The sequence below is a fragment of the Hemiscyllium ocellatum genome, chromosome 42 (assembly GCF_020745735.1).
Source record: "Hemiscyllium ocellatum isolate sHemOce1 chromosome 42, sHemOce1.pat.X.cur, whole genome shotgun sequence".
NCBI lineage: Eukaryota > Metazoa > Chordata > Chondrichthyes > Orectolobiformes > Hemiscylliidae > Hemiscyllium > Hemiscyllium ocellatum.
The window spans coordinates 12734398-12760451 of NC_083442.1; the positions used below are offsets into that span (position 1 = coordinate 12734398).

Consider the following 26054-nt stretch of genomic DNA (forward strand, 5'->3'; position numbering starts at 1 on the left):
GTGCTAACCATTGAGCCACCGTGCTGCTCCGATTACCCAATGTGCTCCACTATCCAACAAAATATAAAGGTCCCACACTCTTCAATGCATGACAAAAAAAGAGCACCTTGTATGAAACTCAAGAGACAAATTCAAGATCAAGTCTAAATGTGGAATAGTTACCGAAAACGAGCTTTGGTGGTGACTGCCTGGAACACAGAGGGGGTGGTGGAAGCAGACACAATAGCAACATTCAAGAAACCCCTTCACAAATACATGAATAGGAAGGGAACGGAGGGATTCAGATCCTGTAAGTTTTAGTACAGAAGGGCAAAATGTGTCGGCACAGGCTTGGAGAGGCGAAGGCCCTGTTCCCGTGCTGTATTGTTCTTTGTGAGTTATTGTAGCCTCACTTAAATAAACTGTTGCTGATGAAATAGGGCTCCACTTCAGATGTTTCCGGCTGGTGTTCCATCTCTGGGTTTGTGAGGTAATTGGTTGCATGGAGGATTGTACTTTGGGTAGAATAGTCACATTTCTGATCCGGGCAACACACTCGGATGCTGCCTGACCTGCTGTGCTTTTCCAGCACCACACTCTCAGCTCTCATCTCCAGCATCCTCACTTTCACCACATTTCTGATTCACACGTACGTCACGTTTATGGATGTTTAACCATTTCCTTCACATATAAAAAATCAAAGGAAAGAAATGCAAAGCAAAGGTTACTCATACTAGATTTAAACAAGACAAGTTAAACACTTGTATTCTGAGCTTTGAAATTGTCTCCCTCGCACATGAGATGATGTTTAAGTCACCTCCCTGTGTTAATAATCAGCAAATGTCTCTGAATTCACCAATGAATCAGGAATGCTAGCGGATAATCGGGAAGGCAAATGGAATGTTGGCCTTTATTTCGAAGAAAATGGGGTGTAAAAATAGGGAGGTTTTTCTAAAAATGCGGATGGCATCAGTTAGACCATAGCTGGAATACTATGAACAGTTTTGTCTAAGGAAAGATATCCTGGAAACAAAAATGGAAATTGCCAGAAAAACCCAACAGGTCTGGCAGTTAACGTAGAGTTAACGTTTCAGAGCTCTGACCCATCTTGAGAACTGGTTGTACGTTGGTATATTGCCCCAAATAGGGTGGGGATTGGGGGGGGAGGAGGGAGAGGGGTGGAGAAGGAGTCCAGAAAGAGAGAAGAACAGTTGGGCAGACAAAAGAACAGGTAAAGGTCAGCCTGGGAGAATCGATAGTTGCGAATGAGGATAAACTGTCGTTGGCAGCTGTCCCGAGAGGTTCAGCAGACTGATCTCAGGTGTACAGCGACTATCTTATGAGCAGAGGCTGTGTACGCTGGGCCTGTTCTTGTTGGAATGTACAAGATACTAAGGGGTTTACCAGGGGAAGATAAGAGGTTGTTTCCCCTCGCGAGAGAGTCTTGGACCAGATGGCATACTCTCATAGTGAGAGGTTTCCCATTTAAGTCAGAGTCATAGAGTCACAGAGACGTACAGCACAGAAACAGACCCTTCGGTCCAACCCATCCATGCTGACCAGATATCCTAACCCAATCTAGTCCCACCTGCCAGCACCCGGCCCATATCCCTCCAAACCCTTCCTATTCATATACCCATCCAAATGCCTCTTAAATGTTGCAATTGTACCAGCCTCCACCACATCCTCTGGCAGCTCATTCCAGGCACATACCACCCTCTGCATGAAAATGTTGCCCCTTAGGTCTCTTGAATATCTTTCCCCTCTCACCCTAAACCTGTGCCCTCTAGTTCTGGACTCCCCGACCCCAGGAAAAAGACTTTGTCTATTTATCCTATCCATGCCCCTCATAATTTTGTAAATCCCTATAAGGTCATCCCTCAGTCTCCGACACTCCAGGGGAAACAGCCCCAGCCTGTTCAGCCTCTCCCTGTAGCTCAAATCCTCCAACCCTGGCAATATCCTTGTAAATCTTTTCTGAACCCTTTCAAGTTTCACAACATCTTTCTGATAGGAAGGAGACCAGAATTACACACAATATTCCAACAGTAGCCTAACCAATGTCCTGTCCAGCTCCAATTTGATCTCCCAACTCCTGTACTCAATACTCTGACCAATAAAGGAAAGCATACCAAACGCCTTCTTCACTACCCTATCTACCTGTGACTCCACTTTCAAGGAGCTATGAACCTGCACTCCAAGGTCTCTTTGTTCAGCAACACTCCCTAGGACCTTATCATTAAGTGTATAAGTCCTGCTAAGATTTGCTTTCCCAAAATGCAGCACCTCACATTTATCTGAATTAAACTCCATCTGCCACTTCTCAGCCCATTGGCCCATCTGGTCCAGATCCTGTTGTAATCTGTGGTAATCCTCTTCGCTGTTCATTACACCTCCAATTTTGGTGTCATCTGCAAACTTACTAACTGTACCTCTTATGCTCGCATCCAAATCATTTACGTAAATGACAAAAAGTAAATGTCCCAGCACCGATCCTTGTGGCACTCCACTGGTCACAGGCCTCCACACTGAAAAACAACCCTCCACCACCACCCTCTGTCTTCTACCTTTGAGCCAGTTCTGTATCCAAATGGTTAGTTCTCCCTGTATTTGGTGAGATCTAACCTTGCTAGCCAGTCTCCCACGGGGAACCTTTTCGAATGCCTTACTGAAGTCCATATAGAGCTGAAAAATGTGTTGCTGGAAAAGCGCAGCAGGTCAGGCAGCATCCAAGGAGCAGGAAAATCGACGTTTTGGGCATAAGCCCTTCTCCTGCTCCTTGGATGCTGCCTGACCTGCTGCGCCTTTCCAGCAACACATTTTTCAGCTCTGATCTCCAGCATCTGCAGTCCTCACTTTCTCCTCCCTGAAGTCCACATAGATCACATCTACTGCTCTGCCGTCATCAATCCTCTTTGTTACTTCTACAAAAAACTCAATCAAGTTTGTGAGACGTGATTTCCCACGCACAAAGCCATGTTGACTATCACTAATCAGTCCTTGCCTTTCCAAATACATGGGCTGAAAATGTGTTGCTGGAAAAGCGCAGCAGGTCAGGCAGCATCCAAGGAACAGGAGATTCGACGTTTCGGGCATGAGCCCTTCTTCAGGATGCTGCCTGACCTACTGCGCTTTTCCAGCAACACATTTTCAGCTCTGATCTCCAGCATCTGCAGTCCTCACTTTCTCCCTTTCCAAATACATGTACATCCTGTCCCTCAGGATTCCCTCCAACAACTTGCCCACCACCGACGTCAGGCTCACCGGTCTATAGTTCCCTGGGTTGTCTTTACCGCCCTTCTTAAACAGTGCCACCATGTTAGCCAACCTCCAGTCTTCCGGCACCTCACCTATGACTATCGCTGATACAAATATCTTAGCAACGGGCCCAGTAATCACTTCCCCAGCTTCTCACAGAGTTCTGGGGTACACCTTTTAAGTCCTGGAGATTTATCCAGTTTTATGCATTTCAAGACATCCAGCACTTCCTCCTCTGTAATATGGACATTTTGTAAGATATCACCATCTATTTCCCTACAGTCTATATCTTTTATGTTCTTTTCCACAGTAAATATTGATGCAAAATACACATTTAGTATCTCCCCCATTTTCTGTGGCTCCACACAAAGGCCGCCTTGCTGATCTTTGAGGGGCCCTATTCTCTCCCTAGTTATCCTTTTATCCTTCATGTATTTGTAAAAACCCTTTGGATTCTCCTTTACTTTATTTGCCGAAGCTATCTCATGTCCCCTCTTCTAAGGATCCACTGAATCTATCCTGACTATACCTGACGTATGCTTCCTTCTTTTGTGTTTTTCCAAGACCTCAAATTGTGCTGAACAAATTGTGAGTCTGATTATAACTCTGTTTATTTTTTGTGAAATAAAATAATTTGTTGGTTCTTCTCTGACATATTTTCTAGGTCCACTTTCAAAAGGATTGAAGGAACATTCAGATTAGATTCTGGTGTGTGCCATTATTACACTCCTGTATTGTGGTATCAGATGGTTAGATTCTGAGTACGATGGCCACACGTCTACATGGAGGGATACAGACTACTTACAGACACCATTGGGAGAACAATAAGGGAAAGATTTGAAAACAAAATAAGGAAACATTTGGATTTATTTGGCTCTTTCTGTCAACATCCAAAGTGTTAAGAGCACAAGACAAAGGACCAGAAGTGGGCCATTCAGCCCATCAAATCTGCCCTGCCATTCATTGAGATCATGGCTGAGTTGATAATCCTCAACTCCATAAGACAATAGGAGCAAAAATCAGACAATTCAGCCCATCGCGTCTGCTCCACCATTCAATCATGGCTGATAAGTTTCTCAACCCCATTCTCCCACTTTCCCCCCCCGTAGCCCTTGATACTCAAGAACTTATCTTTGTCTTAAATATATTCAATGACCTGGCCGCCACAGCCCCCTGGGGCAGTGAATTCCATAGATCCCCCACTCTCAGGCTAAAGAAGTTTCTCTTTATCTCCATTCTAAAAGGTCTCCCCTTTACTGTAAGGCTGTGCTCTCGGGTCCTAGTCTCTCCTACCAATGAAAACATCTTCTCAACATCCACTCTGTCCAGACCATTCAGTATTCTGTATGTTTCAATTAGATCCCGCTCATCCTCCCAAACTCCTTCGAGTACAGACCCAGAGGTCCTCAAACGTTCCTTTTCTGTTCAGCTTTTCATTCCTGGGACCTTTCTCGTGAACCTCCCCTGAACACACTCCAGGGCCAATACATCCTTCCTGAGATATGGGGCCAAAGACTGCGCACAATTCTCCAAATGGACCAGCGCCTCATAGAGCCTCAGAAGTACATCCATGCTCCTATATTCCGGTCCTCTCAAAATAAATGCCACCATTGTATTTGCCTTCTGAACTACTGACTCAACCTTCAAGTTTTAGAGAATTCTGGACTAGAACCCTCAAGTCTCTTTGCAGTTCAGACTTCTGAATTTTCTCTCCATTTAGAAAATAGTCCATGTCTGTATTCTTCCTACCAAAGTGCATGACCTCACACTTAGCCACATTGTACTCCATCTGCCACTTTCCTAACCTGTCCAGGTTTGTCTGCAGCCTCCCCACCTCCTCTATACTACCTGTCCCTCAACCTATCTTTATATCATTTGCAAACGTAGCCAAAATGTCCTCACCTCCTTCATCTAAATCGTTAATGTATACACATTAATGTATAATGTATAACTCCATTTTTCTGCCTTTTCCACATAGCCCGTGATTCCCTTACTGATTAAAGATCTGTCAGTCCCAGTTTTATAGCCAATTACAAATGTCAGTTCTGTAGAGTAGGAAGATTGGCTGCCAATTTGCACACAGTAAAGGCCCATCAATGGAAACATGGTAAATCTAGGGTTTATCTGGGGCTAGATGAGGGTTCAAGTATTGGCCAGGATGCTAGCTCTCCTTCAAAGTAGTGCCATGGACTAGTGGACATCCACAAGAGACCCAGTTCTAAGTCTTATCTGACAAACAGTACCTCTAACAATACAGTGTTCCCTCAGTGATTGCACTGAAATGGTAACCCGGCCTTGTAGACAGGGCCCTGCAGTGGGAGTTAAACCTATCGCCTCCTGCCTCAGAAGCAAACATGAGGCACAGCTGAGCCAAAGTTTGCAGTGACCTTGTTAGCTGTGACAGCCCAGCAGAGTGAAGAGTTGCAAAAGTACACACATCAATAATTACATTGGATTGTCAAGTAGGAATTGCATTAGTTTCAGACAGGGATACCCCGAATATATATAAATTGCAAATTACTCCCCCCTCTCTCTGCAGAAGAAGCATTTTCCCCAACATTAGTGTGTTCTGTTCACGCCACAATTTGGATGTCAGAGTCATGGAGTTGCACAGCACAACAGACCCTTCAGTCCAACATATCCATGCTGACCAGATATCCTAAACTAATCCAGTCCCAACTGGCAGCACTTGGCCCTTGTCCCTCCAAACCCTTCCTATTCATATACCCATCCAGTTGCTTTGTAAATGCTGTAATTGTCCCAGCCTCCACCATTTCCTTTGGCAGCTCATTCCATACACACACCACTTTCTGTGTGAAAAAGTTGTCTCTTTAGGTCCCTTTTAAACCACTTGACCTTAAACCTATACCCTCTAGTTCTGGACTCCCTGACCCCAGGGAAAATACTTTAGCCTATTTATCCTCTCCATGCCCCTAATAATTTTGTAAACCCCTCAGCCTCCAATGCTCCAGGGAAAACAGCCCCAGCATGTTCAGCCTCTCCCTATAGCTCAAACCCTGGCGATGTGACATACAATTTGGCAATAAGGTGTGGTTTTAATTGCAAGTTATACAAAATTATATTGTAGAAAATACATCATGCTGTTCTTTTTTTTGAATGAAATTATGTTCAAAATACAGAAAGGCCATTTGGCTTCTCTTTGATCTTATATGATGAAATATATAATCCTCCCATCCTAATTCTCCAGAAACTGTGCTAGCTCTTGATTAAATTTATACTGTTTACTTCAATAATCTTGTCTTATAATAATGTATTGATCATTGTTAGTTCCCAATTTTAAAAAAACTCAGTTGTTTTCCAAAGTCAGTAACAGACAAAAGTTGTCAGAATTAACTCAATGAATCCCAAAATTGATACGGCGTCAAAATAAGGAAAGAAGTGACCTTTCATTTCCCCATGAGCTCCCAAAGTATAGCACAGGTGTGTGTGTGTGTGTGTGTGTGTGTGTGTGTGTTTTTAAGCATGTACATACCCTGCTGCTTTCTCAGCCAATGTCTACACAGCAGGCTCCCACAATTAGCAATGTGATAAATTGATCTGTTTCTGCTGGAGATGGTTGAGGAATAAATCCAAGGTCACTTTGAAGGCTTCCCAAAATCGACCCCGCTGTTCCAATATCTCACAATGCCCAGGGTGTGTTCACAAATTCTCGCAGCTGCTCAGAAGGATTCAACCTGGAAAATCCATCAAAGACTGAATTTCTAAATCAGAGATGAACGCAGCCACAATTTTAAACCGTCCTAACTTTTCGGTTTACTTTGGCTGGCTGCTTCTTAGTAATGATTTCATTTGCCGGCATGACTCCCTCATTAATAATTGAACTTGAAAAGACCATTTCTCATTAGGAAGCTGAGTACAAGTGAGCTAATATAGTGACCTGCTTTACTTCTAATGTGCCAGAAAGTTATAAATGTACATAAAATGTACAAGATCATCCATTGTGGAGATTGTAAGGGTTATTTTATTTGTAAGAATGAGCGATCTTATCGAAACATGTAACCTTGTGAATGGATTGGATAGCATGGGTTCTGGATTAATGGTGCTGGAAGAGCACAGCATCTGGTTTCCAGCATCTGCAGTCATTGTTTTTACCTCGTTGGATAGCATGGGCACTTGGAAGGTGTTTCCTATTGTTGGAGAGACTACAGCTGAGAAAAAGGCGGCAATGAGACTTTTTTTCCCTCAGAGGTATGAGAATCTCTGGAGTTCACGAAGCAGTGGAAAGTGGGTCATAGAATTAATGCAGGGGCAGAGTTAGCTGGATGTCTGATGGGTACCTTGTGTGGGGTGGTAGCTGGACAGCTGGTGATGTGGACAGGAAAGTGATACAACCAGACTACAACCAGATCAACCATAATAGCGCAGCAGGTATGATGGGCTGAATGGTCTACTCCTGTCTCGAAATCCTATACAACTGGATAGACAATGCAATCAGGAAGATTGGAGTAACATTAATTTAATGAACATCATGGATCCACATTTGAAATACGGGATTACATACACCTGACTGATCAGTTTACAATTACCTGCGCACAGAATATGCTGAACTACAGCTGGCTGTGTCTAACCCACAATTACCTGGACCCCTAACTTAATTCGCACAATATGCCATATATAGTAATAGTCAAAGTTTTTTGATCATGTTTTAAGGTTAAATTTATGGGGTCGACTATTACATGGATACTATTTTTGAAGGGCTGACATTCATGCCTATCAAAATTCGTAACGTTATCATTAGCAGAAGCTCAACTCATCTCTAAACGAATATAAAAAAAGAATTGTGGCAATTCTGAAAACTCGAAGTGGAACACAATAGCCAGCAGACTGGAGGACCAGGAATGGAGAGGAATAACCGGCCGACTGGAAAGCTGCAACGGGATGTGACGACCAGCACACTGACTCATAAACATTCATCTGTCATCTGTGAAGAACTAGGGTCGACTTTTACATGAGGTCATCTATTACTTGAGTATGTACGGTAATTTGCTATGGTCATTACCACCCGTCCTGGTAATATTACTCCGACTTTAGAATCTAGCTGATCTATAATGCAAACTTCATATGTTAATACACTCCCAATGTCCTCATTTATAAAACTTCATAGCTTACAATGAGTTAGCATAAATATCTCTCCTGGACCAAATCAAAAGTCTGCAACCAACTATGAAACCCAAAAGAAAGACTTTTGTTGTGACATATTTGAACACTACAGTGCGTATAATTACTAATTAAATCTGCATTAGATCATGTCCCTTCAACCAAGCAGGGATGACAAATCCTTGGCACGCCCACTGTTTGATGGTGCCAACCTCATTCCACTGGTCCTTCAGTGCCACCATTGGAGATCTCTGCACTTATAGCCCAACATGGAGACTTGGTCCAGAATCCAAGACATGCTGACTTCATGCCAAGGCATACTCGAAGGTGCCCTTCTCTAGTCCATCCATCCCATCTGCCCAGGTTGAGGATGGCATACTGCTGTAAGGGTCCAGGAGGATGCGGAAACATCGCACAATGAGAAGTCCCAGGAAAATGAATAACATGCCGACAAAAGCAAATGCAGTTTTCTGCTCCAGGGTGAGTGGGTAGGAGTGGATGGTGTTGCCTACACCACCAGCCAGGGAGCTGTTATAGTGATTATTGTTCATTGTCACAGGATTGTGTCCTTAAGGTCTTCTAAAAATTAGCATCATCTTCGTTAAATCTAAAGACAACATTTGAAAATGGAAGTTAGAATTAGCATGAACATTGTGGTAGAGTCGTAGAATCACACAACACAGAAACAGACCCTTTGGCCTAACATGTCTATGCTACTTCGGCTTCCAACCTAAACTTATCCCACTTGTCTGCGTTTAGCCATTTCCCTTTAAACCCTTCCTATTAGCCTAAGTCTAGATGCCCAGGGTAAATGCCCTGGGAAAATAAATTCAAATCCCACCATGAAAGCTGATGGAATTTAAATTCAATTAATAAAAATCTGGAATATGTCTCAGTGCCAGAGACCATAATAACTACCATAATGTTTTGTAAAAAGCCCAATCATTTTGTTTCAGGAAGGAAACTGTCATCACGGTGGCTCAGTGGTTAGCACTGCTGCCTCACAGCACTGGGGCCCCAGGTTCAATTCCAGCCTCAGGTGACTGACTGTGGAGTTTGCACGTTCTCCCCGTGTCTGCGTGGGTTTCCTCTGGGTGCTCCAGTTTCCTCCCACAGTCCAAAGATATGCAGGTTAGGTGAATTGGCCATGCTAAATTGCCCGTAGTGTTAGCATTAGTCAGAGGGAGGCGGGTTACTCTTTGAAGGGTCAGTGTGGACTTGTTGGGCTGAAGGGCCTGTTTCGGCACTGAAGGGAATCTAATCAGGCCTCCATGTAACTCCAGACCTGCAGCAATGTGACTGGCCCTTGGGAATAGCCATGGCAGGCTCAGTTGTTTAGAAGACTCTTTTCCCTGTGAAGTTAGGGATGGGAAATGAATTCTGGGACATGCCAGTGACACCCACATCTCCCACAGAAAAGGATAAACAGAAAACCTGCATATGGTGGAGGTCCAGAACGAAGAGATAAGATTCTAGAAACGCTCAGCAGATCAGGCACAACACCTGTGGAGAGAAATAAACAGTTAACCTGCAAGATATTGTGAAATTTGATCGGAAGCACTCTCTTTGCCTGAGGGCATCCATGACTTGCAGGAGCTGGTATTGGACTGTCATAGAGTCATAGAGATGTACAGCATGGAAGCAGATCCTTCGGTCCAACCCGTCCATGCCGACCAGATATCCCAACCCAATCTAGTCCCACCTGCCAGCACCAGGTCCATATATCTCCAAACCCTTCCTATTCATATACCCATCCAAATGCCTCTTAAATGTTGCAATTGTACCAGCCTCCACCATTCCTCTGGCAGCTCATTCCATACACGCACCACCCTCTGTGTGAAAAAGTTGCCCCTTAGGTCTCTTTTATATCTTTCCCCTCTCACCCTAAACCTATTCCCTCTAGTTGGGACTCCTCAATCCCAGGGAAACGACTTTGTCTATTTACCCTATCCATGTCCCTCATAATTTTATAAACCTCTATAAGGTCACCCCTCAGCCTCTGACACTCCAGGGAAAACAGCCCCAGCCTGTTAAGCCTCTCCCTATAGCTCAGATCCTCCAACCCTGACAACATCCTTGTAAATCTTTTCTGAACCCTTTCAAGTTTCACAACATTGACCAGAATTGCATGCAATATTCCAACAGTGGCCTCACCAATGTCCTGTAACATGACCTCCCAGCTCCTGTACTCTAACCAATAAAGGCGGAAAACGTTATGATGAAGGAGCAGCGCTCCGAAAGCTAGTGCTTCCAAATAAACCTGTTTGACTATAACCTGGTGTTAGGTGATTTTTAACTGAGTGTTTCTAGCATTTTCGGTTGGCTTTGAAAGCGTGTCCTATTCACACACGGCATACACTGGATAAAAATTCAACTTATTAAGCATTGGCTCCAGGAGAAGACAACATGTTTTTGAGTGGTTAAGGTTTTAACTGCAGCATGAACAAACTCCTCATCCTTCTAAAGGGGTTGTTGAAGTCTACAACCATCTGCGGCTCCTTCAGTGAAACTCTGAGACGCAGCAATCCCAGCTTCCTGTCCTGGGCGAATGGAGGAATGGGGGAGGGGGGAAATTGGAATCTGCAGCAGCAGTAGAGGGGGAGGGGCAGCTAAAAGGGGAGGAAATGGGGGGGGGGTGGGATGGCAGCACCAAGGAGGGGCAGGAGTACAGGAAGAAGATAGGTCTGGGCATTGATGGGGCAGAGCTGACACTGGGGAAACGGGGAGGGTAAGGTTTTGGGGGAGAGTTAGAACCGGAGGTGGGAGAGTGAGGCAACGAAAGAAGAAGAAAAGGTGTGAATGGTGAAAGAGGGATAGAGGGAAAAGGTCAGGAAGGTCAACTCAAACCAGGTTCCATTCAGCAGCGAGGGGGCTATCCCTCCCACCCAGTTACACTAGGATCAGTCCCAATGGTAATGGAGGGGAATTGGACAAGGAAGGGTGGGCAACAATGGGATTTGATGGAGAGGGTGGGATTAAACAGGTGGTCGGGTGGTGGAGGTGTGATGGAGAGAGAAAGAGGTTGGGGTGATAGAGGGGGAAGGGGAAAGAGAGGAGTGGGAGGAGGTTACCGGAGTGGGAGGGGTGGAGAGGATGAGGGGCTTGTGGGAGTTTGGGGGAAATGATGGGGAATGGGCGTTGGTGAAGGGTGTGGAATGGGGGATAGGGGGATGGTGAAGGGTGGGGAGTGGGGGATGGTGAAGGGTGGGGAGTGGGGGATGGGGGGATGGTGAAGGGTGGGGAGTGGGGGATAGGGGGATGGTGAAGGGTGGGGAGTGGAAGATGGGGGTATGGTGAAGGGTGGGGAGTGGGGGATGGGGGGATGGTGAAGGGTGGGGAGTGGGGGATAGGGGGATGGTGAAGGGTGGGGAGTGGAAGATGGGGGTATGGTGAAGGGTGGGGAGTGGGGGATGGTGAAGGGTGGGGAGTGGGGGATGGGGGGGATGGTGAAGGGTGGGGAGTGGGGGATGGGGGGATGGTGAAGGATGGGGAGTGGGGGATGGTGAAGGGTGGGGAGTGGAAGATGGGGGTATGGTGAAGGGTGGGGAGTGGGGGATGGGGGGATGGTGAAGGGTGGGGAGTGGGGGATAGGGGGATGGTGAAGGGTGGGGAGTGGAAGATGGGGGTATGGTGAAGGGTGGGGAGTGGGGGATGGTGAAGGGTGGGGAGTGGGGGATGGGGGGGATGGTGAAGGGTGGGGAGTGGGGGATGGGGGGATGGTGAAGGGTGGGGAGTGGGGGATGGTGAAGGGTGGGGAGTGGAAGATGGGGGTATGGTGAAGGGTGGGGAGTGGGGGATGGGGGGATGGTGAAGGGTGGGGAGTGGGGGATGGTGAAGGGTGGGGAGTGGGGGATGGTGAAGGGTGAGGAATGGGGGAGTGGGGGAATGGTGAAGGGTGGGGAGTGGAAGATGGGGGTATGGTGAAGGGTGGGGAGTGGAGGATAGGGGGATGGTGAAGGGTGGGGAGTGGAAGATGGGGGTATGGTGAAGGGTGGGGAGTGGGGGAATGGGGGGATGGTGAAGGGTGGGGAGTGGGGGATGGTGAAGGGTGAGGAATGGGGGATGGGGGGGATGGTGAAGGGTGGGGAGTGGGGGAATGGGGGGATGGTGAAGGGTGGGGAGTGGGGGATGGTGAAGGGTGAGGAATGGGGGATGGGGGGGATGGTGAAGGGTGGGGAGTGGGGATGGGGGATGGTGAAGGGTGGGGAGAGGGGGATGGTGAAGGGTGAGGAATGGCGGATGGGGGATGGTGAAGGGTGGGGAGTGGGGGATGGTGAAGGGTGGGGAGTGGGGGATGGGGGGATGGTGAAGGGTGGGGAGAGGGGGATGGTGAAGGGTGAGGAATGGCGGATGGGGGATGGTGAAGGGTGGGGAGTGGAGGATGGTGAAGGGTGGGGAGTGGGGGATGGGAGGATGGTGAAGGGTGGGGAGTGGGGAATGGGGGGATGGTGAAGGGTGGGGAGTGGGGGATGGTGAAGGGTGGGGAGTGGGGGATGAGGGGATGGTGAAGGGTGGGGAGTGGGGGATGGGGATGGTGAAGGGTGGGGAGTGGAGGATGGTGAAGAGTGGGGAGTGGAGGATGGGGGGATGGTGAAGGGTGGGGAGTGGGGGATGGGGGGATGGTGAAGTGTGGGGAGTGGGGGATGGGGGGATGGTGAAGGGTGGGGAGTGGAGGATGGAAGGATGGTGAAGGGTGGGGAGTGGAGGATGGTGAAGAGTGGGGAGTGGAGGATGGGGGGATGGTGAAGGGTGGGGAGTGGGGGATGGGGGGATGGTGAAGGGTGGTGAGTGGAGGATGGGGGGATGGTGAAGGGTGGGCAGTGGGGGATGGGGGGATGGTGAAGGGTGGGCAGTGGGGGATGGGGGGATGGTGAAGGGTGGGGAGTGGGGGATGCGGGGATGGTGAAGGGTGGGGAGTGGGGAATGGTGAAGGGTGGGGAGTGGGGGATGGGAGGATGGTGAAGGGTGGGGAGTGGGGGATGGGGGATGGTGAAGGGTGGGGAGTGAATGATGGGGGGATGGTGAAGGGTGGGGAGTGGGGGATGGGGGATGGTGAAGGGTGGGGAGTGGGGGATGGGGGTATGGTGAAGGGTGGGGAGTGGGGGATGGGGGGATGGTGAAGGGTGAGGAATGGGGGAGTGGGGGATGGTGAAGGGTGGGGAGTGGAGGATGGGGGGATGGTGAAGGGTGGGGAGTGGAGGATGGGGGGATGGTGAAGGGTGGGGAGTGGAGGATGGTGAAGGGTGAGGAATGGGGGAGTGGGGGAATGGTGAAGGGTGGGGAGTGGAAGATGGGGGTATGTTGAAGGGTGGGGAGTGGGGGAATGGGGGGATGGTGAAGGGTGGGGAGTGGAGGATGGGGGGATGGTGAAGGGTGGGGAGTGGGGGATGGTGAAGGGTGGGGAGTGGAGGATGGGGGGATGGTGAAGGGTGGGGAGTGGGGGATGGTGAAGGGTGGGGAGTGGAGGATGGTAAAGGGTGGGGAGTGGAGGATGGGGGGATGGTGAAGGGTGGGGAGTGGGGGATGGGGGGATGGTGAAGGGTGGGGAGAGGGGGATGGTGAAGGGTGAGGAATGGCGGATGGGGGGATGGTGAAGGGTGGGGAGTGGGGGATGGTGAAGGGTGGGGAATGGGGGATGGGGGGATTGTGAAGGGTGGGGAGTGGAGGATGGTGAAGGGTGGGGAGTGGGGGATGGGAGGATGGTGAAGGGTGGGGAGAGGGGGATGGTGAAGGGTGGGGAGTGGGGGATGGGGGATGGTGAAGGGTGGGGAGTGGAGGATGGGGGGATGGTGAAGGGTGGGGAGTGGGGAATGGGGGGATGGTGAAGGGTGGGGAGTGGGGGATGGTGAAGGGTGGGGAGTGGGGGATGAGGGGATGGTGAAGGGTGGGGAGTGGGGGATGGGGGATGGTGAAGGGTGGGGAGTGGAGGATGGGGGGATGGTGAAGGGTGGGGAGTGGGGGATGGTGAAGGGTGGGGAGTGGAGGATGGGGGGATGGTGAAGGGTGGGGAGTGGGGGATGGTGAAGGGTGGGGAGTGGAGGATGGTAAAGGGTGGGGAGTGGAGGATGGGGGGATGGTGAAGGGTGGGGAGAGGGGGATGGTGAAGGGTGAGGAGTGGGGGATGGTGAAGGGTGGGGAATGGGGGATGGGGGGATGGTGAAGGGTGGGGAGTGGGGGATGGGAGGATGGTGAAGGGTGGGGAGAGGGGGATGGTGAAGGGTGGGGAGTGGGGGATGGGGGATGGTGAAGGGTGGGGAGTGGAGGATGGGGGGATGGTGAAGGGTGGGGAGTGGGGAATGGGGGGATGGTGAAGGGTGGGGAGTGGGGGATGGTGAAGGGTGGGGAGTGGGGGATGAGGGGATGGTGAAGGGTGGGGAGTGGGGGATGGGGGATGGTGAAGGGTGAGGAGTGGAGGATGGGGGGATGGTGAAGGGTGGGGAGGGGGGGATGGTGAGGGGTGGGGAGTGGAGGATGGGGGGATGGTGAAGGGTGGGGAGTGGGGGATGGGGGATGGTGAAGGGTGGGGAGTGGAGGATGGGGGGATGGTGAAGGGTGGGGAGTGGGGGATGGGGGATGGTGAAGGGTGGGGAGTGGGGGATGGGGGATGGTGAAGGGTGGGGAGTGGAGGATGGGGGGATGGTGAAGGGTGGGGAGTGGGGGATGGGGGATGGTGAAGGGTGGGGAATGGGGGATGGGGGATGGTGAAGGGTGGGGAGTGGGGGATGGTGAAGGGTGGGGAATGGGGGGATTGTGAAGGGTGGGGAGTGGAGGATGGTGAAGGGTGGGGAGTGGGGGATGGGAGGATGGTGAAGGGTGGGGAGAGGGGGATGGTGAAGGGTGGGGAGTGGGGGATGGGGGATGGTGAAGGGTGGGGAGTGGAGGATGGGGGGATGGTGAAGGGTGGGGAGTGGGGGATGGTGAAGGGTGGGGAGTGGGGGATGAGGGGATGGTGAAGGGTGGGGAGTGGGGGATGGGGATGGTGAAGGGTGCGGAATGGGGGAGTGGGGGATGGGGAAGGGTGGGGAGTGGAGGATGGGGGGATGGTGAAGTGTGGGGAGTGGGGGATGGGGGGATGGTGAAGGGTGGGGAGTGGAGGATGGAAGGATGGTGAAGGGTGGGGAGTGGAGGATGGTGAAGAGTGGGGAGTGGAGGATGGGGGGATGGTGAAGGGTGGGGAGTGGGGGATGGGGGGATGGTGAAGAGTGGGGAGTGGAGGATGGGGGGATGGTGAAGGGTGGGCAGTGGGGGATGGGGGGATGGTGAAGGGTGGGGAGTGGGGGATGCGGGGATGGTGAAGGGTGGGGAGTGGGGGATGGGGGGATGGTGAAGGGTGGGGAGTGGGGGATGCGGGGATGGTGAAGGGTGGGGAGTGGGGGATGGGGGATGGTGAAGGGTGGGGAGTGGGGGATGGGGGATGGTGAAGGGTGGGGAGTGAAGGATGGGGGGATGGTGAAGGGTGGGGAGTGGGGGATGGGGGATGGTGAAGGGTGGGGAGTGGAGGATGGGGGGATGGTGAAGGGTGGGGAGTGGGGAATGGGGGATGGTGAAGGGTGGGGAATGGGGGATGGGGGATGGTGAAGGGTGGGGAGTGGGGGATGGTGAAGGGTGGGGAGTGGAAGATGGGGGTATGGTGAAGGGTGGGGAGTGGGGGATGGTGAAGGGTGGGGAGTGGAAGATGGGGGTATGGTGAAGGGTGGGGAGTGGGGGATGGGGGGATGGTGAAGGGTGGGGAGTGGGGGATGGTGAGGGGTGGGGAGTGGGGGATGGTGAAGGGTGAGGAATGGGGGAGTGGGGGATGGTGAAGGGTGGGGAGTGGAAGATGGGGGATGGTGAAGAGTGGGGAATGGGGGATAGGGGGATGGTGAAGGGTGGGGAGTGGGGATGGGGGGATGGTGAAGGGTGGGGAGTGGGGGATGGGGGTATGGTGAAGGGTGGGGAGTGGAGGATGGGGGGATGGTGAAGGGTGGGGAGTGGAGGATGGTGAAGGGTGGGGAGTGGAGGATGGTAAAGGGTGGGGAGTGGAGGATGGGGGGATGGTGAAGGGTGGGGAGTGGGGGATGGGGGGATGGTGAAGGGTGGGGAGAGGGGGATGGTGAAGGGTGAGGAATGGCGGATGGGGGGATGGTGAAGGGTGGGGAGTGGGGGATGGTGAAGGGTGGGGAATGGGGGATGGGGGGATTGTGAAGGGTGGGGAGTGGAGGATGGTGAAGGGTGGGGAGTGGGGGATGGGAGGATGGTGAAGGGTGGGGAGAGGGGGATGGTGAAGGGTGGGGAGTGGGGGATGGGGGATGGTGAAGGGTGGGGAGTGGAGGATGGGGGGATGGTGAAGGGTGGGGAGTGGGGAATGGGGGGATGGTGAAGGGTGGGGAGTGGGGGATGGTGAAGGGTGGGGAGTGGGGGATGAGGGGATGGTGAAGGGTGGGGAGTGGGGGATGGGGGATGGTGAAGGGTGGGGAATGGGGGATGGGGGCATGGTGAAGGGTGGGGAGTGGAGGATGGTGAAGGGTGGGGAGTGGGGGATGAGGGGATGGTGAAGGGTGGGGAGTGGGGGATGGTGAAGGGTGGGGAGTGGGGGATGAGGGGATGGTGAAGGGTGGGGAGTGGGGGATGGTGAAGGGTGGGGAGTGGGGGATGGGAGGATGGTGAAGGGTGGGGAGGGGGGGATGGTGAGGGGTGGGGAGTGGAGGATGGGGGGATGGTGAAGGGTGGGGAGTGGGGGATGGGGGATGGTGAAGGGTGGGGAGTGGAGGATGGGGGGATGGTGAAGGGTGGGGAGTGGGGGATGGGGGATGGTGAAGGGTGGGGAGTGGGGGATGGGGGATGGTGAAGGATGGGGAGTGGAGGATGGGGGGATGGTGAAGGGTGGGGAGTGGAAGATGGGGGTATGGTGAAGGGTGGGGAGTGGGGGATGGTGAAGGGTGGGGAGTGGAAGATGGGGGTATGGTGAAGGGTGGGGAGTGGGGGATGGGGGGATGGTGAAGGGTGGGGAGTGGGGGATGGTGAGGGGTGGGGAGTGGGGGATGGTGAAGGGTGAGGAATGGGGGAGTGGGGGATGGTGAAGGGTGGGGAGTGGAAGATGGGGGATGGTGAAGAGTGGGGAATGGGGGATAGGGGGATGGTGAAGGGTGGGGAGTGGAAGATGGGGGTATGGTGAAGGGTGGGGAGTGGGGGATAGGGGGATGGTGAAGGGTGGGGAGTGGAAGATGGGGGATGGTGAAGGGTGGGGAGTGGGGGATAGGGGGATGGTGAAGGGTGGGGAGTGGAAGATGGGGGATGGTGAAGGGTGGGGAGTGGGGGATGGTGAAGGGTGGGGAGTGGAAGATGGGGGTATGGTGAAGGGTGGGGAGTGGGGGATGGGGGGATGGTGAAGGGTGGGGAGTGGAGGATGGGGGGATGGTGAAGGGTGGGGAGTGGGGGATGGGGGGATGGTGAGGGGTGGGGAGTGGGGGATGGTGAAGGGTGAGGAATAGGGGATGGGGGGATGGTGAGGGGTGGGGGATGGGGGATGGTGAAGGGTGGGGAGTGGGGAATGGGGGGATGGTGAAGGGTGGGGAGTGGGGGATGGTGAAGGGTGGGGAGTGGGGGATGGTGAAGGGTGGGGAGTGGAAGATGGGGGTATGGTGAAGGGTGGGGAGTGGGGGATGGGGGGATGGTGAGGGGTGGGGAGTGGGGGATGGTGAAGGGTGGGGAGTGGGGGATGGGGGGATGGTGAGGGGTGGGGAGTGGGGGATGGTGAAGGGTGGGGAGTGGGGGATGTTGAAGTGTGGGGTGTGGGGGATGGAGGGAGGTTGTAGGAACCTGTTGCTGATCTGATCCACTGGCAAGAGCCCCCTCCCAGTGATGTCCTTCAATTCCCTCTCTCCCCACTCTCTACCCCTCCCTCATCCATCTCCCTCCCTCACTTCCCTCCCTCTCCCCCCTCACTCCTATCCCTTCACTCCCTCCCTCACTCCCTCCCTCACTACCCACTCTCTCCCTCCCTTACTCCCTCACTCCCCTCCCTCTCCCCCTCCCCTCTCTCTCCCTCCTTCACTCTCTCCCCTCCCCTCTCTCTCCCCCCTCCACTCTCCCCTCTCTCTCCCCTCTCCACTCTCCCCTCCCTCTCCCCCTCCCCTCTCTCTCTCCCTCCTTCACTCTCTCCTCCCTCTCCCTCTCAGACTTGGGACAGATTTTCCAGCTGCCCCGGGGTTGCTCTGAGCTGTACCTGGGTGGAGGGACCGGGCTCCAGGTGGGGCTGTAGGCACGGTGCCCCCTCCCTCTCTCTCCTTCTCCCTCTCCCGTCTCTCTCCTGCTCTCTCTCTCCCCCCTCTCTGTCTCCCTGTCTCTCCCTCTCCCTATCTCTCTCTCTCTCTCTCCCTCCCTCTTTCTCCATTTCTCCCTCTCTCTCCCCTCTGTCTCTCCTTCTCTCTCTCTCCCTATCTATCTCCCTCCCACTCTCTCTCGCTCTCTCTCTCTCTCTCCAGTCTCCCTCCCTCTCTCTCCCTGTCTCCCTCCCTCTCTCCCACCCTCTCTATTTCTCACTGTCTCCCTCCTGTCTGTCTCTGAGACTGTGGCACTACTCACAGGATGTGGGGACAGTTCAGAGGAGTACGAGGCGTTGACAAGGTTTTGGAGATTTAACCCAATCCCTAAATTACCCAGAGTTCTGCATCCCCCCTGGAGCCACCTTCACCCTGGGCTGCACCTGGAAAACTTGGCTCCCATTGGTCACGTTGCCATCTGCCCACAGTTCTGTTGTAAACACACTATTGCAGACTGGCATTTTCAATCAACAGTACACCTCCCTGTGCATGGGACAGCCGCCACTCACACAGACAGAGCCCTTTTCCACATATCCTCACCCAGTCCTCACTCTCACTCTCACACTCTCTCTCCAATCCTCACGCTCACTCTCACACACTCTCTCCCATCCTCACGCTCACTCTCACACACTCTCTCCCATCCTCACTGTCACTCTCACACTCTCTCCCATCCTCACTGTCACTCTCACACTCTCTCCCTCCTCACTCTCACTCTCACACTCTCTCTCCCATCCTCACTCTCACACTCTCTCTCATCCTCATTCTCACTCTCACACTCTCTCACCCATCCTCACTCTCACTCTCTCTCCCATTCTCACTCTCACACTCTCCCATCCTCACTGTCACTCTCACACTCTCTCCCTCCTCACTGTCACTCTCACACTCTCTCTCCCATCCTCACTCTCACTCTCACACTCTCTCCCATCCTCACTCTCACTCTCATACTCTCTCCCATCCTCACTGTCACTCTCTCTCTAATCCTCACTGTCACTGTCTCTCTAATCCTCACTGTCACTCTGTAATCCTCACTGTCACTCCCTAAGCCTCACTGTCTCTCTCTCTCTCTTTATTCCTCACTGTCACTCTCATACTCTCTCTCCCGTCCTCACTCATACTCTCACACTCTCTCTCCCATCCTCACTCTCACTCTCACTATCTTTCCGATACTCACTCTCAGTCTCACATTCTCACTCCCTTCCTCACTCTCAGTCTCACTCTCTCTCCCATCCTCACTCTCACTCTCACACTCACACTCGCTCCCATCCTCACTTTCACTCTCACACTCTCATCCATTCTCACTCTCACTCTCACTCTCACACTCACTCTCCCATCCTCACTGTCACTCTCACACTCTCTCCCCTCCTCACTCTCACACTCTCTCCCATCCTCACTGTCACTCTCACACTCTCTCCCCTCTTCACTCTCACACTCTCTCCCATCCTCACTGTCACTCTCACACTCTCTCCCATCCTCATTGTCACTCTCTCTCTAATCCTCACTGTCACCCTCTAATCCTCACTGTCACTCCCTAATCCTCACTGTCACTCTCTCTCTAATCCTCACTGTCTCTCTCTCTCTAGTCCTCACTGTCTCTCTCTCTCTAATCCTCACTGTCTCTCTCTCTCTAATCCTCATTGTCTCTCTCTCTAATCCTCACTGTCTCTCTCTCTAATCCTCACTGTCACTCTCTCTCTAATCCTCACTGTCACTCTCTCTCTAATCCTCACTGTCACTCCCTAATCCTCACTGTCACTCTCTCTAATCCTCACTGTCACTCCCTAATCCTCACTGTCTCTCTCTCTCTCTAATCCTCACTGTCACTCTCTCTCTAATCCTCACTGTCACCCTCTAATCCTCACTGTCACTCTCTCTCTAATCCTCACTGTCACTCTCTCTCTAATCCTCACTGTCACTCCCTAATCCTTACTGTCACTCTCTCTCTAATCCTCACTGTCACTCCCTAATCCTCACTGTCTCTCTCTCTCTAATCCTCACTGTCACTCTCTCTCTAATCCTCACTGTCTCTCTCTCTCTTTAATCCTCACTGTCTCTCTCTAATCCTCACTGTCACCCTCTAATCCTCACTGTCACTCTCTCTCTAATCCTCACTGTCACTCCTTAATCCTCACTGTCACTCCCTAATCCTCACTGTCACTCTCTCTCTAATCCTCACTGTCACTCTCTCTCTTTAATCCTCACTGTCACTCCCTAATCTTCACTGTCTCTCTCTAATCCTCACTATCACTCTCTCTCTAATCCTCACTGTCTCTCTCTCTCTCTAATCCTCACTGTCACTCCCTAATCTTCACTGTCTCTCCCTAATCTTCACTGTCACTCTCTAAACCTCACTGTCACTCCCTAATCCTCACTGTCACTCTCTCTCTAATCCTCACTGTCACTCCCTAATCCTCACTGTCACTCCCTAATCCTCACTGTCACTCTCTCTCTAATCCTCACTATCACTCCCTAACCCTCACTATCACTCTCTAATCCTCACTGTCACCCTCTAATCCTCACTGTCACTCTGTAATCCTCACTGTCAGTCTCTCTCCCATCCTCACTGTCACTCTCTCTCTAATCCTCACTGTCACTCCCTAATCCTCACTGTCACTCTCTCTCTAATCCTCACTGTCACTCCCTAATCCTCACTGTCACTCTCTAATCCTCACTGTCACTCCCTAATCCTCACTGTCTCTCTCTCTCTCTCTTTAATCCTCACTGTCACTCTCATACTCTCTCTCCCATCCTCACTCACACTCTCTCTCCCATCCTCACTCTCACTCTCACTATCTTTCCGATACTCACTCTCAGTCTCACATTCTCACTCCCTTCCTCACTCTCACTCTCTCTCCCATCCTCACTCTCACACTCACACTCTCTCCCATCCTCACTTTCACTCTCACACTCTCTTCCATTCTCACTCTCACTCTCACACTCACTCTCCCATCCTCACTGTCACTCTCACACTCTCTCCCCTCCTCACTCTCACACTCTCTCCCATCCTCACTGTCACTCTCACACTCTCTCCCCTCTTCACTCTCACACTCTCTCCCATCCTCACTGTCACTCTCACACTCTCTCCCATCCTCATTGTCACTCTCTCTCTAATCCTCACTGTCTCTCTCCCATCCTCACTGTCACTCTCACACTCTCTCCCCTCCTCACTCTCACACTCTCTCCCATCCTCATTGTCACTCTCTCTCTAATCCTCACTGTCACCCTCTAATCCTCACTGTCTCTCTCTCTCTCTCTAATCCTCACTGTCACTCTCTCTCTAATCCTCACTGTCTCTCTCCCATCCTCACTGTCACTCTGTAATCCGCACTGTCACTCCCTAATCCTCACTGTCACTCCCTAATCCTCACTGTCACTCTCTCTCTAATCCTCACTGTCACTCCCTAATCCTCACTGTCACTCTCTCTCTAATCCTCACTGTCACTCTCTCTCTAATCTTCACTGTCACTCCCTAATCCTCACTGTCACTCTCTCTCTAATCCTCACTGTCACTCTCTCTCTAATCCTCACTGTCACTCTCTAATCCTCACTGTCACTCCCTAATCCTCACTGTCACTCTCTCTCTAATCCTCACTGTCACTCCCTAATCTTCACTGTCATTCCCTAATCCTCACTCTCTCTCTCTCTAATTCTCACTGTCACTCCCTAATCCTCACTGTCACTCTCTCTCTCTAATCCTCACTGTCACTCTCTCTCTAATCCTCACTGTCACTCCCTAATCCTCACTGTCACTCCCTAATCCTCACTGTCACTCTCTCTTTAATCCTCACTGTCACTCCCTAATCCTCACTGTCTCTCTCTCTCTCTAATCCTCACTGTCACTCTCTCTTTAATCCTCACTGTCACTCCCTAGTCCTCACTGTCTCTCTCTCTCTCCAATCCTCACTGTCACTCTCTCTTTAATCCTCACTGTCACTCCCTAATCCTCACTGTCACTCCCTAATCCTCACTGTCTCTCTCTCTCTCTAATCCTCACTGTCACTCTGTCTCTAATCCTCACTGTCACTCCCTAATCCTCACTGTCACTCTCTCTTTAATCCTCACTGTCACTCCCTAATCCTCACTGTCTCTCTCTCTCTAATCCTCACTGTCACTCTCTCTTTAATCCTCACTGTCACTCCCTAATCCTCACTGTCACTCCCTAATCCTCACTGTCTCTCTCTCTCTCTAATCCTCACTGTCACTCTCTCTCTAATCCTCACTGTCACTCCCTAATCCTCACTGTCACTCCCTAATCCTCACTGTTATTCTCTCTCTAATCCTCACTGTCACTCCCTAATCCTCACTGTCATTCCCTAATCCTCACTCTCTCTCTCTAATTCTCACTGTCACTCCCTAATCCTCACTGTCACTCTCTCTCTCTAATCCTCACTGTCACTCTCTCTCTAATCCTCACTGTCACTCCCTAATCCTCACTGTCACTCCCTAATCCTCACTGTCACTCTCTCTTTAATCCTCACTGTCACTCCCTAATCCTCACTGTCACTCCCTAATCCTCACTGTCACTCTCTCTCTAATCCTCACTGTCACTCCCTAATCTTCACTGTCATTCCCTAATCCTCACTCTCTCTCTCTAATTCTCACTGTCACTCCCTAATCCTCACTGTCTCTCTCTCTCTAATCCTCACTGTCACTCTCTCTCTAATCCTCACTGTCACTCCCTAATCCTCACTGTCACTCCCTAATCCTCACTGTCACTCTCTCTTTAATCCTCACTGTCACTCCCTAATCCTCACTGTCTCTCTCTCTCTAATCCTCACTGTCACTCTGTCTTTAATCCTCACTGTCACTCTCTAATCCTCACTGTCTCTCTCTCTCTAATCCTCACTGTCACTCTCTCCCTAATCCTCACTCTCTCTCTCTAATCCTCACTGTCACTCTCTCTCTAATCCTCACTGTCTCTCTCTCCCTAATCCTCACTCTCTCTCTCTAATCCTCACTGTCACTCTCTCTCTAATCCTCACTGTCACTCTCTCTCTAATCCTCACTGTCTCTCTCTCTCTAATCCTCACTGTCACTCTCTCCCTAATCCTCTCTCTCTCTCTCTAATCCTCACTGTCACTCTCTCTCTAATCCTCACTGTCTCTCTCTCCCTAATCCTCACTCTCTCTCTCTAATCCTCACTGTCACTCTCTAATCCTCACTGTCTCTCTCTCTCTAATCCTCACTGTCACTCTCTCCCTAATCCTCACTCTCTCTCTCTAATCCTCACTGTCACTCTCTCTCTAATCCTCACTGTCTCTCTCTCCCTAATCCTCACTCTCTCTCTCTAATCCTCACTGTCACTCTCTCCCTAATCCTCACTCTCTCTCTCTAATCCTCACTGTCACTCTCTCTCTAATCCTCTCTCTTTCTCTCTCTCTAATCCTCACTGTCACTCTCTCTCTAATCCTCACTCTCTCTCTCTAATCCTCACTGTCACTCTCTCTCTAATCCTCACTGTCTCTCTCTCCCTAATCCTCACTCTCTCTCTCTAATCCTCACTGTCACTCTCTCCCTAATCCTCACTCTCTCTCTCTAATCCTCACTGTCACTCTCTCTCTAATCCTCTCTCTTTCTCTCTCTCTAATCCTCACTGTCACTCTCTCTCTAATCCTCACTGTCACTCTCTAATCCTCACTGTCACTCTCTCTCTCTAATCCTCACTGTCACTCTCTCTCTCTAATCCTCACTGTCACTCTCTCTCTAATCCTCTCTCTTTCTCTCTCTCTAATCCTCACTGTCACTCTCTCTCTAATCCTCACTGTCACTCTCTAATCCTCACTGTCACTCTCTCTCTCTAATCCTCACTGTCACATTTCCTGACGTTTCTGATCGGTCTTTGCCGTAACAAATGGGTGTTTCTTCAGCTCGGGGTAAGTCGGGAATGTGGGCTGGGGGGGGGGGGGGATTCCCCGCGACCCCGATGGATTCTGAAAGAACGCCAAACTGCAAATGCAACAGGGCAGGCTGAGTGTGTGGGTGATGGCTTATCCCACACCAATCCCCAGCCGGGCTGCTTCCTGCTGAACAGCCCCGTCCCTGTCATCTGTTTGGGGGAAAACAGAAGCCCTTCTTACTCCGGGATCATGTTACTGAGTCTCTGGTCTACCCTCGAAGGAGCTCTGTGTTCTAGCTGAGCCTGAGTTCAAGCCCAGCATCTGCCCCCTCTCCCCCTCACACATTTCATCACCGTGTCCCGGATTGTGAGGTACATTTATTGAATGTCTACGCTTCTTACACTTGCTCCAAAAAACACCTCACCTTGAATGTATTGATTTCTCTCTCCATGGACTGTCCCCAGCGCGGTCTGTGACTTTGTCGGTGGGTACCTCTCCCCCCCCCCTCTCCTTGAAGTATGTCTTCCTAGTTCAATCATTCCCTCGTTTCTGAGCCGTCTGCAAGTTTGGGTTTTTTTGGGAAAACTCATTGTGTAAACCCGGAAGCTGGGTCCAACACTGACCCCTGGGGGCCACCACTGTCTACATCAGCCAAGCTGAAAAGCAACAGTTGAGGAGCTTCAGGGCAGAGGAGTTGCAGAGGGAGAGGGATCTCCTGAGAGAGGAGGAAAGTGTCATCAAGGCATGATTTGGAGATGCTGGTGTTGGACTGGGGTGTACACAGTTAAAAATCACACCAACACCCAGGTTATAGCCCAACAGGTTTAATTGGAAGCACACTAGCTTTCGGAGCGACGCTCCTTCATCAGGTGATTCTTCAAGGCAGGCAAGAGGATTTGCAGTCGGGTTAAAATCAACGAGGTAAAAGCAATGAGTAAAACCAGATTCTGGATCAGTGGTGCTGGAAGAGCACAGCAGTTCAGGCAGCATCCAACGAGCAGCGAAATCGACGTTTTGGACAAAAGCCCTTCATCAGGAATAAAGGCAGAGAGCCTGAAGGGTGGCAAACCCCTATCCAACGCTGTTTTTTTTAAAAAAGTGCCCTTCATATAATTTTATTACACATCAAGCTAGGATGTGGCATTTAATCAAATGGCCTTCAGTCCTTTCCGAAACGTCGATTTTCCCGGTGCTGCCTGACCTGCTGCGCTTTTCCAGCATCACTCTAATCCAGACTCTGATTTCCAGCATCTGCAGCCCTCACTTTTGCCCATTTAATCAAATGCCTTTTGAGAATCCATCCACAATGCCTCCGTTACAATTCCTATATCTGCTTCCTCCTTACAGCAACTATCTAGAGGAAACCAGAGGTGAGTCCTCTAATCTTTCACAATTACCGAATTGTTCACTGAATAGCAAATTCTAGGGTAGTTACAAAATCTTCCAAATCCCCAACCCTTTTCATCTCGAGAGATAAGGACAGGGGCAGCAGATTCATGGAAATTCTGATAAAGGGCTTTTGCCCAAAACATCGATTCTCCTGCTGCTCAGATGCTGCCTGACC

At 51.3% G+C, this 26054-nt stretch overlaps 1 protein-coding gene across 1 annotated transcript; it reads right to left on the minus strand.

The window, feature by feature from the left end:
• Window positions 1-7738: 7738 nt before the first annotated feature.
• ctxn2 (cortexin 2) lies at window positions 7739-25021 on the minus strand. Its single transcript, XM_060853828.1, has 3 exons — window positions 24915-25021; window positions 9790-9858; window positions 7739-8962 (listed from the first exon to the last, which is right to left on the minus strand). The coding sequence occupies exon 3, from the start codon at window positions 8904-8906 to the stop codon at window positions 8661-8663; it is 246 nt and encodes an 81-aa protein (XP_060709811.1). The 5' UTR covers window positions 8907-8962; window positions 9790-9858; window positions 24915-25021; the 3' UTR covers window positions 7739-8660.
• Between the last annotated feature and the right edge of the window lie 1033 nt (window positions 25022-26054).

What these genes read in the sequence shown, in the direction of transcription:
- ctxn2 (XM_060853828.1), bottom strand. Translation starts at nt 8,906, where the DNA reads ATGAACAATAATCACTATAACAGCTCCCTGGCTGGTGGTGTAGGCAAC.